Raw genomic sequence first — 12,431 nt, 5'->3', positions numbered from 1 at the left:
TCTTTTGAATTCAAGTCATACCTATGCCAGTAACCCTGTTTTAAAATGGTCTCACAAAAAAGGCATTAAGTAACTTAAGGGGACATTTATATTTCAAAGTAAGAACAGTATTAAAAGTCAATGTGGTATTTTTTCAAGAAGCCTCCAAGTTCACCTATGACTGGTTAGTCGAAAAAACAAAAAAGTCAATTCTATATTTGAAACTCACCTTGCTATCCATATTTGAAGTATCATCCACAATGCCTTTTCAAGTGCATATCAATTGGGTTAGTAACATATAGCAAATGCTATGATACATAGAACCACTCTATAAAAAATGTAAAATCTAAGGGGCCATGCAATTCTGCATGTTTAAAACAATGTTGTATTTCATTATTTGACTACACTACAGGAAAATCTATGCTAAAATTAAGTGGGACAGAACTATTGCACCTAAAAGTTTTGATGTAAGTATTGCAATGCAAACTGACTTTCAATAGCTCACAGAAATATGAAATGCATTTAGAAGAAGCCATTTTTAGACTGAAAGCAATGTCTAACCATAAATAAACTACTCGTAATTTAAAAAGGAGAAACTACTTTTTAAAAAGGAGAAACTACTACTAACCATAAATAAAACTACTCGTAATTTAAAAAGCCAAACAAAAAACTCAACCAACCAAACATGGGCACACAGCTCTACCAAACTATTTTCTATTATTAGTATCAGTTTGATCTACGATAAAATGTCTATTAAACAATACCTTATACTGCTCACACTACATGACTGTGTACTAATTTTTAATTCTGTACTCAACATTCCTACACCAGATAATGTACAGAATATGAAAAAGCATGACTCAATTGTAATATAGAACCCAACAGCTTGCAGGTTTCAGCATATCCACTTTCCAAAATACTACTCCTGCAAGCAGCTATCTAGCGACCCTGTTTAATAAGAACATGAAAGGTCTAATTCTCTCTCAGTAATAGGAAAGCATTAGTGGTAAGACACAGGAATTCATTAAGAAGCTAAACTCACTGTTTAGGGCCTTTCCCTTGCTTACATTTAGAGCCATGATAATTATTTTTAGTACTGGTTCCTGCCTAAAGAGAAGGAAACAGCTAAGATTAAAAAGACCAAATCAGCAGGTGAGCAGGTTAAATACTCTAAGAACAAAATAAGACTCTCACCAACTTAGAAGATAATATAAAAATATATATTTCTTGGTAATGGATCTTAATTGCTCCTTGTTTCCCATTTCTTTTCAGTGCATATTAATGAAGAAAAATGATACTTTTTGTATTGACATATTCCAAACACTGAAAGGCAGTTACACAAAATGATTGTCAGGAGAGTAAGAGCATGTGTTATGTCAAGTTTTAAAGCCTTATTCCACTGTAAGGTCCAGATAAACAAGTACATCCAGTTCTGTTGTGTAAATACTGGTATTTTTTCATTACACAGTGTGTGGAACTTCTGGAACTTTCCCTCACAGTATGGGTTGTACTGTGTCATGATGTACTGAGTACCTGGTGGCAACATCTGTACTTTACTCATGTATCCCATTCTGAGCACTCTCTTGATCTGTGTCTAACCTACCATAGAGTATTAAATCATACATGCAGAGAGCGGAGTGTGGTGATATTGGCAAAAAAGGCTTTTTCTACCCCAGATTTTCCATATTTATCTTGAAATAATTCTGTTAGCACATGTTGAAAGCTAACAAACAGAAGGTAATTTCTATGCTAGGAACCTCACCAGTACATAACTTGTGTTATACTCCCCAGCATCACTGGCACAAAATACAGTATCACTGAGACATAAAAACAAAACTTGCAGTAAAAGTAGAAGTGACTTTATACTTGCTGATAAGGAAAGAGGAAAAGCTAATAAGCCAAACCAGAGTTCATCTAGTGAACATTCCTTTCTTCTTCCACTACTGAAAAAAACCTGAACTTCGACAAAACTGACTTTTTGATGATATCACAATGATTCTATATACTTATTTACCTAGATATTTAACACTGCAGCTTAGAATTTACATGTCTTTCTCATCCCAGCACCGTTAGTCTCCTTAGGAGAGTACAAGCTTATGTCCATTGCACACACAGCTTCAGTTTAGGGCAGAAATCAACTGAAGTTTCACAACTTGAGCTTTCTCTGAAGAATCCGGATGAGGATGTTGGGCAATCTGTCACACAGTGGCATTACAATGTGTTTGTCACATTTGTCTTGTTTAACTACTACTCATGACAGAGAATGCCATTTACCAGGTCAAAAGGCATTTGTGATGTTTACTCTCCCTCTTCTCTGTATTTGCTACAAACAGAGCAAGCTTTGAATTTATTTAGAATTTGAAAACTTTTTGATAAATGATGATGCAGAACTGTATAGGGAGAATGGGGAAGTAATTTCTTAGGGTTGCAACCATCAAGTTGCAGAAAAAAATAGGAAAATTGCAACATGTAAGTATGCATAACCAAAACAGTCTCAGGCAAACACAAGCACAACATGAAAGTAACATCTGAGCATGACACTTCACGTTAAAAAAGAACATTTGGTGGTGTGTAGTGTAGTACCACAGGGATGAGAAAGAACATACTGGGATCACATCTAAATTTGCAGGCTTCTAGTCACCTGATATAAGCAGGAGGTAGTTTTAAACACACCCCACTCCACCCCCCCTTAATTTGGGAACACTTGATTCGGTAAGCAGTATTAAATACAATTGCATGCTGCATAAGACTCCAAAACAATATCAACCCTTAAATCAAATATATACATTTTTAATATCTGAAATATTTACATGGTGGAACCTATACACGATCCCAATTGTTAAGAACAGTGTTTTCAAGTGTCCTCTCCAGATACAAACAACTAGTAACTCAAGGTCACAGTTATGTTTTCTGAACAGGTCAACCTGTATCCTTCAGTTAAATACAATACAGAGATACTGGAACACCTTTACTTAATTTGTTTGATATTAAGAATTTTGTTTCAAAAATTAAAAATAACTTTGAGACCGTTTGCTCCCTGGAACACAGTCCTCCTGCAATCAAAACAGCTCACAGCACATTATAGATTTGACTTCTTACCCAGGTATGAGATAAAAAAAATGCAGTTTACAGTACATGTCATCATTTATACCATATCAGTCTATTTATAAAAAAAACATACAAACAAGGCAGGAAAATATTACCCTTTTTGTGGACAACAGACTGCATACAGTAGAAAACAAAAGTCAGGGCTAGTTTAACAGTATGGATAAAAACAAGATTTCACCTTTGTTTGACAACTTATGTTTTAGTTTACATGGTTGTTTTTGGCTTTTTTTTTTTTTTAAGAGACAGTTACATCCAAACAGGGCTTTTTGTATTGTTTCTAAACACTAAAAAAAAAAAGTTCTAAAAATAGTTTCTTCTTAAAAAAGCCATCTGATTATTTTGGAGACCGAAGGGATAGTAGGTAGGGCTAGAATGAAATCGAGCAGAAAAAAAATCCCCCAAAAACCATTAGGTAGCACTTACTGAATTTAGGTCCTGCTCTTGTTTTAACTGAGCAAATAAAAAACTTCCTGTGATTTGCACTTTCTGGGAAAGACACAGAACATCTGCAAGAGAATAGGTTCCCAGCTTCATTAGTAACTCTTAATGGGCAACAAAGTACCAAGATTACTACTGGTTCACATTAGAAAGAGAGGTTTGAAGGAACTCCTTTTCCAGTCAGATGAAGAGATCAAATGACCACACAAAGCTGTTCTGTGAAAACAGCTCAAGACACTTATTTTTAAATTGTATTTTGATCACTTCTTAAATTAAAAAGGGGAAGTATGCTCCCAAAAAAAGACTGATAAACTTGCAGTAAAATCCTTTGTCATCTGTAACTGATATAGTTCCACATTAAGTGCAAATGTTTTGCAAAACAGGGATTTTTTTTTTCTTAATATTTACAAGAATCAGAGTAACATAACAAAATTACCAAAGAGCATGTACAGTAGCTGCAGCTTATAAAACATACCGGTAATTGTACCTCATATATTATAAAGAGAACCAATGCAGGATTTGATAACTAATTGAGAAGGGTAAAAGGGGCCTCAGAGCAGAGGACAAAAAAATTCACATTTTCTACATAAAAAAATACAGGTCTCAAGTCTCTGAGAACAGAGAAAATTCGAAGTCTCTGAACAATGGGGGGAAAAAAAAGCCCAAAATTGAAATGGAACCCTAGAAGCAAGGAGAGTGCTTTATTTCACTAGGCCAATCTTCTTTGCTTCTGTCTCGTATATCAACAACCTCCACATTTTGACTATGAAAACTTCAGCTTCTTCATCTAGTACCTGTAGGAAATACACATTTCATAGATTATTTTTCAGGTTATGCATTCCAGTTATAAAGACTAACTGTAGATAGATGAGAAAAAAATGGATATAGCGTAATACAAGTCCTTGAGAGAGGGACCGAATGAAACTCTGGTGAGTTTGTGTGTCATTAGTTGACCAGGCTCTAACCACATACTTGTATAGTGCAGCTGTTGAGCACTTACAGGAAGAAGCATCAGTAAACTAGTATCCAAAAGTGGTTTGGGAAGAGGCAGAGAAATGGCAGGCTTGGAAATATTGTAAGAACAAGACATTCACATGTGGTATCTTCTTTTAAATTAACTCCTAATCTCTGCTCATTTTAATTTGGAACTTCCTTGGATATTTGTTAAATAAACCCTCAAATGATTTCTCTTCCCTGAACTTATTATATAGGCTTTTCGTGAATCTGTACAAACTTTTAGCGTGCACAGCATCTCTCCAAAGTTCCCCAAGTCACCTACTAGTCACACCAAAAACAATCTACTATCTTGCACTATGCATGTGGATCCTATCAACTTTGCCTCCAAGTTTCCTTACAGGAAGAGAGCGGATTAGTTTTTATTCACCTTTCAATGTATGAAAACATGGTGGAACAGTAGCATTATTTCATACTGTTTCTCTCTTCCAACACCAGGCAAAAAAAGAGCTTTTACTTTTCTACAGAAAATCACCTTTAGCTCATTAATTAGGGAAAGACCCACTAAACCGCTAATAAAAATCTATTCATAAGAACGAGAAAGAATAAAAGTTTTTATTTCTGATGTAGTTCTGTTATTGTTGATTTTGACATCTACTACTAGGGACAAAAAATTTTTGTTCTGCATTTCTGAGAAGTTCTGAAGAGGGGTCAGTAATTTGTACCTAGGTGCTGTAACGGCAAAATAATGCCTGTGCTAGCATGATGTGCTTAATAATTTCTAACGCATGTTTTCTGTTATGGACTCTTGCTATTTTGCATAATTGACTTTTAGCTTCAGTAAAATGTAGAAGGTATATCAGTTACAGAATTTCTGCTTACCATGGCAACATCATCCAGTATGCTCTGAGGTGAGCTGTGAGCCATAACCTGAAAGAAACAAATGTTTTTAGATGGAAAACTTAGAATAAACCTTATATACATTTCTGGACAAAATCCAGCTATGTCCAAGGAATTCTGAAAGCTTTGCACGTGCAAGAAGTATTTGCAGTTCATCAGGTTCCAGTAACAGTCATGGCAAAAATTAGCATTAAACTGCATCGGAATCCATCATAGTAGTCCTAGTTTATGGCCAACTACTGAGGAACAAGTTCCAGGAAGCTCCAGAGATTCACATATCCTGTATCCTATTCTTATATCTCCAATTATGTTTTCTTAATTTAAAGAAAAAAACTCCCTTCCTTCAACAATAAGCTGCTAATGGAAGACAAAGGCAAAATTCTCCCTGTATCACTCCTAACTGCATTTCTCATCTACCTGTTAAGTATTTAATTTTTTCTCCAGAATCAAGTAAGTTGTCTTTCAAGACCATAGAGTTCCATTTATTTACACATATATGCACACCCATAGATAATGTAAGCATGGAAAACATTCAACTTCTCCTTTTGACTTTCTGCTAATCAACTGTGTCACAAAACTCTCAGGACTTGCTTTGCCTCTCATATGGTAGCCCCAAGATAAACCAAGAGAATCCATTATAAACAGGAGTAGAGGAGTCACTGTCACATTTTAAATAGGGAGCAAAGCCCTAACTTCACAGAGAATGCAGAAAACACGAACCTTAGAGCAAACAAAGTCAACTAGTGTGGCTTCTTCTTCACCAATATATTCTATTATTTTCTTATTAATCCATGGTCTAATTCGACGTTCCATTAGCGTCTGGAAAAAAAACACAAAACCAAAATTAATGATTACCTTAAGCTTCACTCTGTTGTGAGAACTGCCCAATAGGTATCTAAAAGACTCAAACAGCTATTTAGCAGAAGATACATTTTGCTATCAATGATACAACCCTTGGAGATTTGGCATCTGCAAGTATTTCTGAGAGCCACTCAAACATTTTACAGTCTTTTCTCCTCCTTCCATAAAACTGCTTGATAATTTGTAGTGGCAGTTTGAGGAAAACCCAAAAAAAAAAGCAGCCATAATTCAGAATAAGGACTATGTATGAACAATAACTAGAGGACTCAAGTTTGACTCCTCTTGGTGATGATACTCCAATTCCTTGGGGTCCCAGTAACCTTGCTTTTCTATTCAATTATCATGCTTACTTGGAAAAATTAAGCCTTTTTTAAAATGGTTAAATGAATCAACTTACTGAATCCACAATTGACCAGTCAAGAGGATAAGCAAAGAGCTCTGGTTTTGCTGTGGGTATCTTCTCGATGAGACTCTTAATGTGCTTGCGCTTTTCTTCTGTATTGACACTGCCTTTGATATTGCTTTTATCTTCTTCTCCATAATCCAGGGGAACAAGTTTCCTTTTCCGGGGCACATCGTCACTGTCTTCATCATCAAATTTATTGAAAACACTATCCACAGCAAGTTTCTTCCTTTTTACAGCATTGGGCTGATTAGGACTGTTGCAGGCACCTACAACCCAAAAGGCAGAGTAACATATTAATCAACTGCAACTAGTTTGCTCTTCCCTCATTACTTGAGGAATATTGCTTTATATGCTACATAAACATCTATGAATGCCTGGCACTGGCTTTTCATCTCTCAAACTCTGTTACAAAAGTGGCAAAGAGGTAAAGATATTTAATGGAGCGTGTTCATGACTGACCCATCTGAAAAATAGCGTCTTTTTCTCTGCCTTGAAACCAATTAGCACTCTCTCTGAGGGAAGGCCATAGTGAGCCCCAGCCTCAGCAGAGCACAGAGTGAAGGGTTGCAATGCCTAAGAAAAGCGTTCATCAAGACCATACAGTCTCTCATCATTCAAGCTATAACACAGTGTGAGCTCAAAGTGCATCCCAGCATAACTTAATCAAAATAGTAAATAATAAACACACAAACCTTCTGGAATACAAATGTTTTTAGTTCTGCTGCTCACAAATAATTTTTTAAAATGCAGGAAACTTCTCCAGTACTAAGGAATTCTAGGCTCAAATTTCACTCACAACTGTCATCAGTTTATTGTTATATTCTAACAGGAAGAAAAAAAAATCTAATTTTATTTTTCTTTAGAAGGGTCTTAAATTTAACATATACTTACACCAATGAAAAGTCGCTATGAGTTTCAAAGAGATATTTACAGATATATTAAGGTGGAAAGGCATGTGAAAATAACCAATCCCAGCTCAGAATATTCCTACAAAGTTAGCCCTTGAACATGCCTAAACTTCCCTCCTTTTTTGTCCTCGAGGTTTTGGATGAAGAGACCTCTATAAAATGTATCTTCTGGATAGGTCAACTCAAGCACAGCATCTGGATAACAACTACTTAATATAAATACATCAAACCATTCGACATATTTGGAAAACCATGTGGCTACTCAGTTTGACAATTTTTATTTTGATCCCGTAAAGGAAGACTGAAATAAAACTTAAACTTGCCCAATTTGAGGCTGAGTCCAATTTTGGGCCGATGCTCCTCCAGTTGCTGTTGTTCAGGTGAATTTTCATGAGGGATAATAATGCCACAGGGAGATTCATCACCAGGTGTGTTAGGAGTTGCATTTCCACTAGCTGAAGAGACAGATGGAGCAGAACTGATGGGTCGTAAAGTTGGTTTAAGGCAGGGCTTTTGTTCAGGCTCCTCCTCCTCTTCCTCTGGCTCTTCTCTTTTTTCTTCTTTTTCTGCCTTGTCTTCCTCTTCCTCCTCTGATTCTGGCTCTTGTTTTATTTGTGGCTGCCTACGCCGCTCAGCCTCCTGCTCCATCTACAATGAAACAGACAATTAGCAAAAATAGAAGCTCTCTCAAAACCAGTACTGTTTGAAAAGAATCTAAAGATCCTTTTCTTTAGAAGGCTGCTAGTCAAGAAAAAGAACTGTAACTACTGTCATTCTCGTAAGGAATCCTGATTAATTCATATTTGTTTTCAACTCCTTCCTACTGCCTATCTGGACTTCTTTATAAGGAAAAAGCATATAGAGATAATAGTAAATATCAGGTCTCTTACACCAATTTTGCTCAATACAACCAGAATACAAAGGACTCGTTTTCCTGTCAGACCAACAGCAACTCACCCTCTGGAGTTCCGCATCTGGATCTGGATGTCCTTCAGCCAGAAGACGCTGCCTAATTTCTTCTAATTCTTCCTTTTCCCTTTTCCTATCTCGTTCATCTGCTTCCATCTCCTTCTCCCTGTCTCTTAGCCTCTTCTGAAGAGCACTACCCCTATAAAAGATACATATTTTTTATTGAGACAACATTTCAATGAGAGGCTTGTATACCATAACATAAGAAAAACTTCATGCAGATATATCCGCCGCTAAATGAAAATAAGATTCATAAGGGCACCTGGCATCCTCTGTTTTTGTAACATTAGAATCTTAAGATACGAGGTCTCAACCTTACTCTACAGAATCTACCCCACCACATTGAACAGAAGTGGAGCATGTGGCTGCTGATCTCTTTGAGGAAAGAATCAAGTTTTATAGGTATTTGGCCAGAACCCCTTCTGCTAATTTAGTTTTATGCAAATGTTAGTTAATCCCATGCTAAAGGACGTTCCCAATCATTTACATTAACCAGCTGGTTCTTCATATTATTTCCAGCGTCTTTGCCATGAATTATTTAGAGGCATGCTTGTTCCCTTCCCCCTGCTCCCTGCAACTTGTTTTGACATTATACTGACTTCTGCCCTGCCTCACAAAAATAAAGTCATGAGAATGAGCAGTTACTCCCAAGCATTAACCAGCAGAAGTAAGGAGCTTCCCTTTTCACTCTGCCACTTATGAAGTGACACAAAAATAATTAGGTAATTATTGCCACATTAACCTTACAGTGCCACATTACCAGGCAAATATAAACTCCATAAGCCCCTGCCAATAAACCCTACAATTGTGTTTTAAAGTAAAAATGGACATTTTTTTGTTAGGAATACAAAGACATACCTGTAATATTTTGGATCATCTCTGTCATCATCATAATCTTCTAAGAATTCTTTCAACCGTTTGGCTTCTTTTGCCTGCAAAGAATTGAAACACAAATAAGGATTTCTGGTTTCCTTTCCAGGAGTTTAAAATTTATTAATGTTATTAGCAAGTTAATTGTAGATCTACTCTGCTTTAAACTAAAATACAGAGTTTTCCAAACATAAAATGGAAAATTTTGGTATTGCATCCAGAGGGTCCACCGGTACTGTGTCACTGATTTGCATATATATATATATATATATATATATATATATATATATACACACACACACATCCCCACCCACATATATATATACACTTATTTGGTTTATTTTGTTTTGCATTACAGATTAAGAAGGTCAAAAGTTCCTTTTCTCCAAATCCTTTAAGTCTGCTACTGAGTATTTTAGTATGGCAGCCTAACTGTATTTTATCAGTACTGCTTGGTTTCAAGAGCTTTCAAGACAGTCATGCACAGAAACAAATTTGATGGGTGCTCCTAGGATAAGCACCCTCCTATTGTGGTACTGAAACAAACCATGTGGCACCAAGGTACAGGCTTATGTGGTATTAACGTGCAGGCGAGGGAGAAAGAGAGGAGACTCGCCCCACTGTAGGGGACAAGGGAGAAAGTGTCTCCTCTCTTTCTCCCCCTCTGATAAAAGGGGCAAAATCCTCAGTTTGTTAAGGGAAATTAAATTAGGATCTTCTAACCTGTATTTAAGCAATATCCTTAAACCAACAACAACATATTTCTGTGCTAATGACGATGAGAAACAAATTATGATTATGGCTGTAATTTCAGCACAAAATGAAACACTGTTTTCTACAACTGCAATCCACAGCCAGCATGCAGGAAGATTTGGAATGGAAAATATCATTGAGTCAATTTCAAACATTTTGTCCCCCGCTCATGCATTTAGAGGGAAAACCTGGATTCCACATGAAACAATGTATTTTATAATCCTCTTTCCCCTGTGCGTTTCTTTACATTTAAGGCTTTGAAGCGATTTCTAACCCACTCTCTACTATCTCAACATCTCTCCTCTGGGAATCTATGAAGTGAAATAACACTCCTAAAACCTAAAATAACTTCTTTATGCTTTAGCATAAAATGATGAGATTACAGAATTATCTATCTTCTAAAGGTGTCTTTTCCAACAAAGCTTCCAAGTGTTACATTGGTAACTGATAATTTCACAACTAATGAACTAAGGACAGGCATTTATTAAGTGCGGAGATACATTAAAGAATATTGTATTACAGCTCATAAAAGGTTTGGGCACATGAGCAGGTTGGAAGTTAAAAAAAAACTGGTTCTAGTTCTACCTAAATGACATAGAACACACAGTAGGTTTTGTCACAAATCTGACAGAAGTTACAGTTGTAATACTATGTGATGATTGGACCACAGTACTTTGCAGCTGCCTACTTCTCATGCTTATGCCTTCATTAGACCAAACCACTAGGCTTTGTTTTTCAGACTTTAAAGTAGTACTCCCACTTACTAGACATCTTCTGTTTCAAGTCTATTAACTGGGTTTTTTGTATAAAAACACACACAGCCTTTATACAAAATGAGAGCTCTATTAATATCCATAAATGTAACAGCAGAATGTTCCATTCTAAATGGGACCAAGAGAACAAGGCAGGGAAAATTACAAGTCAAACTATAAGCCTTACCATTTCCCGTCTTCTTTCTTCTTCCCTCTCAGCCTCTTTTTCATATTCTCGACTTTTTTTTCGTTCTCTGATTTCCCAGTTTTTAAGACGCTGCAACAGAAAAAAAATACACTTAAATCCTCAAGAACATTAAGAACAGAAGTACTACTTCAAAGTTAGTTTGAATTGTTGTTTAAAATAACCGTACTATAAATAATTTGCATAATTTTTATTCAAAACGCCTGAATAAAAAGTCTGTTTTGAAAGTGACAAACATATTCTGCCCCAGCTCATTTAGGAAAAGAAGAATGATGCATTTTGTACTAGAGGACTTGTTATTAACTCTCAAAAGACTTTTTTTTATTTAAAGAATCTTAAAAATTCTAACTACCTCTTGATATGCAGCTTCCTTTTCACGCAGTTTCCTCTCCAGTTTTCGTCTTTCGTAGGCATCTTCTTCATCTTCTTCTCGGTCTCTCTTCTTATCCTTTTCCCTCTCTCTTTCCCGCTCTCTTTCCCGCTCCCGTTCTCTTTCCCGTTCCCTCTCGCGTTCTCGTTCTCTTTCCCTCTCTCGTTCTCGTTCTCTTTCCCTGTCTCTGCTTTTTTCTCTGAAGGAAGAAAAACCCCAAAGTTCAGTAGAGAGCCTCTCCATTCAATCAAATGATTAACAGAAGTTATTTTTCTTCTGCAGTTGTAGAAGATGATTAGCTGGTACAAAAATGGGCATAAAATCAATCCTTACTGATGGGTATTCAAAAATCCACTAAAAGTAATTGTTTGAACACTAACCATTAAATAGCAGTATTTACAGAAACTAAGCATGAGCATATGGCAATTTCTTATGAGACTGAGTTAGCAGTTCTGCACAGCCAAAATTACCAGAAATAAAGGGTATCCTTAACAAATATTTCATGTGGCTTACAGACAATTTCAACACTTCTGACAAGATGATTTAATGTGAAAGCAGCATTTGATATATGTTATGATTAATTACACCTTGAATGAGTAATTCCCTTACTTTTACTAAAAAAACCCACAATCCAAACAAAAAACCCAAACCAAACCAACTGAAACAAAACCCCCTGAAATCCAACAAAGGAAATGATAAAACCTGCTTAAGCTAAGAAATGCCACAAACATAAGATAACCTTAAGCAGGAATAAAGCTAATAATGAAAAATAGGCAACATTTGAGATAAAACCAGTATGCTTATATCATCTTTGGAGAGTTGCTTACTGCATATTGAAGTTGTTTTATTCTTGTGCTGTGGGGGGAAGTCAAGTATTCTCCCAGTTTGGACTTCCTGCTCTTACTCTGATCTTTCACATGGATCATTCTCTTTTGAATGGCATCTGATCTACTGAACT

At 36.2% G+C, this 12,431-nt stretch overlaps 1 protein-coding gene across 3 annotated transcripts in view; it reads right to left on the bottom strand.

Annotated features, from left to right (window-relative positions):
* Positions 1–2,748: 2,748 nt before the first annotated feature.
* RBM25 (RNA binding motif protein 25) overlaps positions 2,749–12,431 on the bottom strand; it is a 32,913-nt gene continuing 23,230 nt past the window's right edge. For all 3 annotated transcript variants that reach the window (XM_071427228.1, XM_071427229.1, XM_071427230.1), the window contains 9 exons: positions 11,456–11,672; positions 11,086–11,175; positions 9,382–9,455; positions 8,512–8,662; positions 7,878–8,202; positions 6,638–6,912; positions 6,100–6,198; positions 5,362–5,409; positions 2,749–4,319 (listed from right to left, as the gene is read on the bottom strand). In XM_071427228.1, the coding sequence (XP_071283329.1) occupies positions 4,227–4,319; positions 5,362–5,409; positions 6,100–6,198; positions 6,638–6,912; positions 7,878–8,202; positions 8,512–8,662; positions 9,382–9,455; positions 11,086–11,175; positions 11,456–11,672 (1,372 nt within the window). In that variant the 3' untranslated portion in view covers positions 2,749–4,226. The remainder of the gene's footprint in view (positions 4,320–5,361; positions 5,410–6,099; positions 6,199–6,637; positions 6,913–7,877; positions 8,203–8,511; positions 8,663–9,381; positions 9,456–11,085; positions 11,176–11,455; positions 11,673–12,431) is intronic.

Source organism: Agelaius tricolor, unplaced genomic scaffold (assembly GCF_023055355.1).
Source record: "Agelaius tricolor isolate 1412-34295 unplaced genomic scaffold, bAgeTri1.0.p SCAF_5, whole genome shotgun sequence".
NCBI classification, from domain to species: Eukaryota; Metazoa; Chordata; class Aves; order Passeriformes; family Icteridae; genus Agelaius; species Agelaius tricolor.
This window is presented reverse-complemented; position numbering and strand designations above follow the sequence as displayed.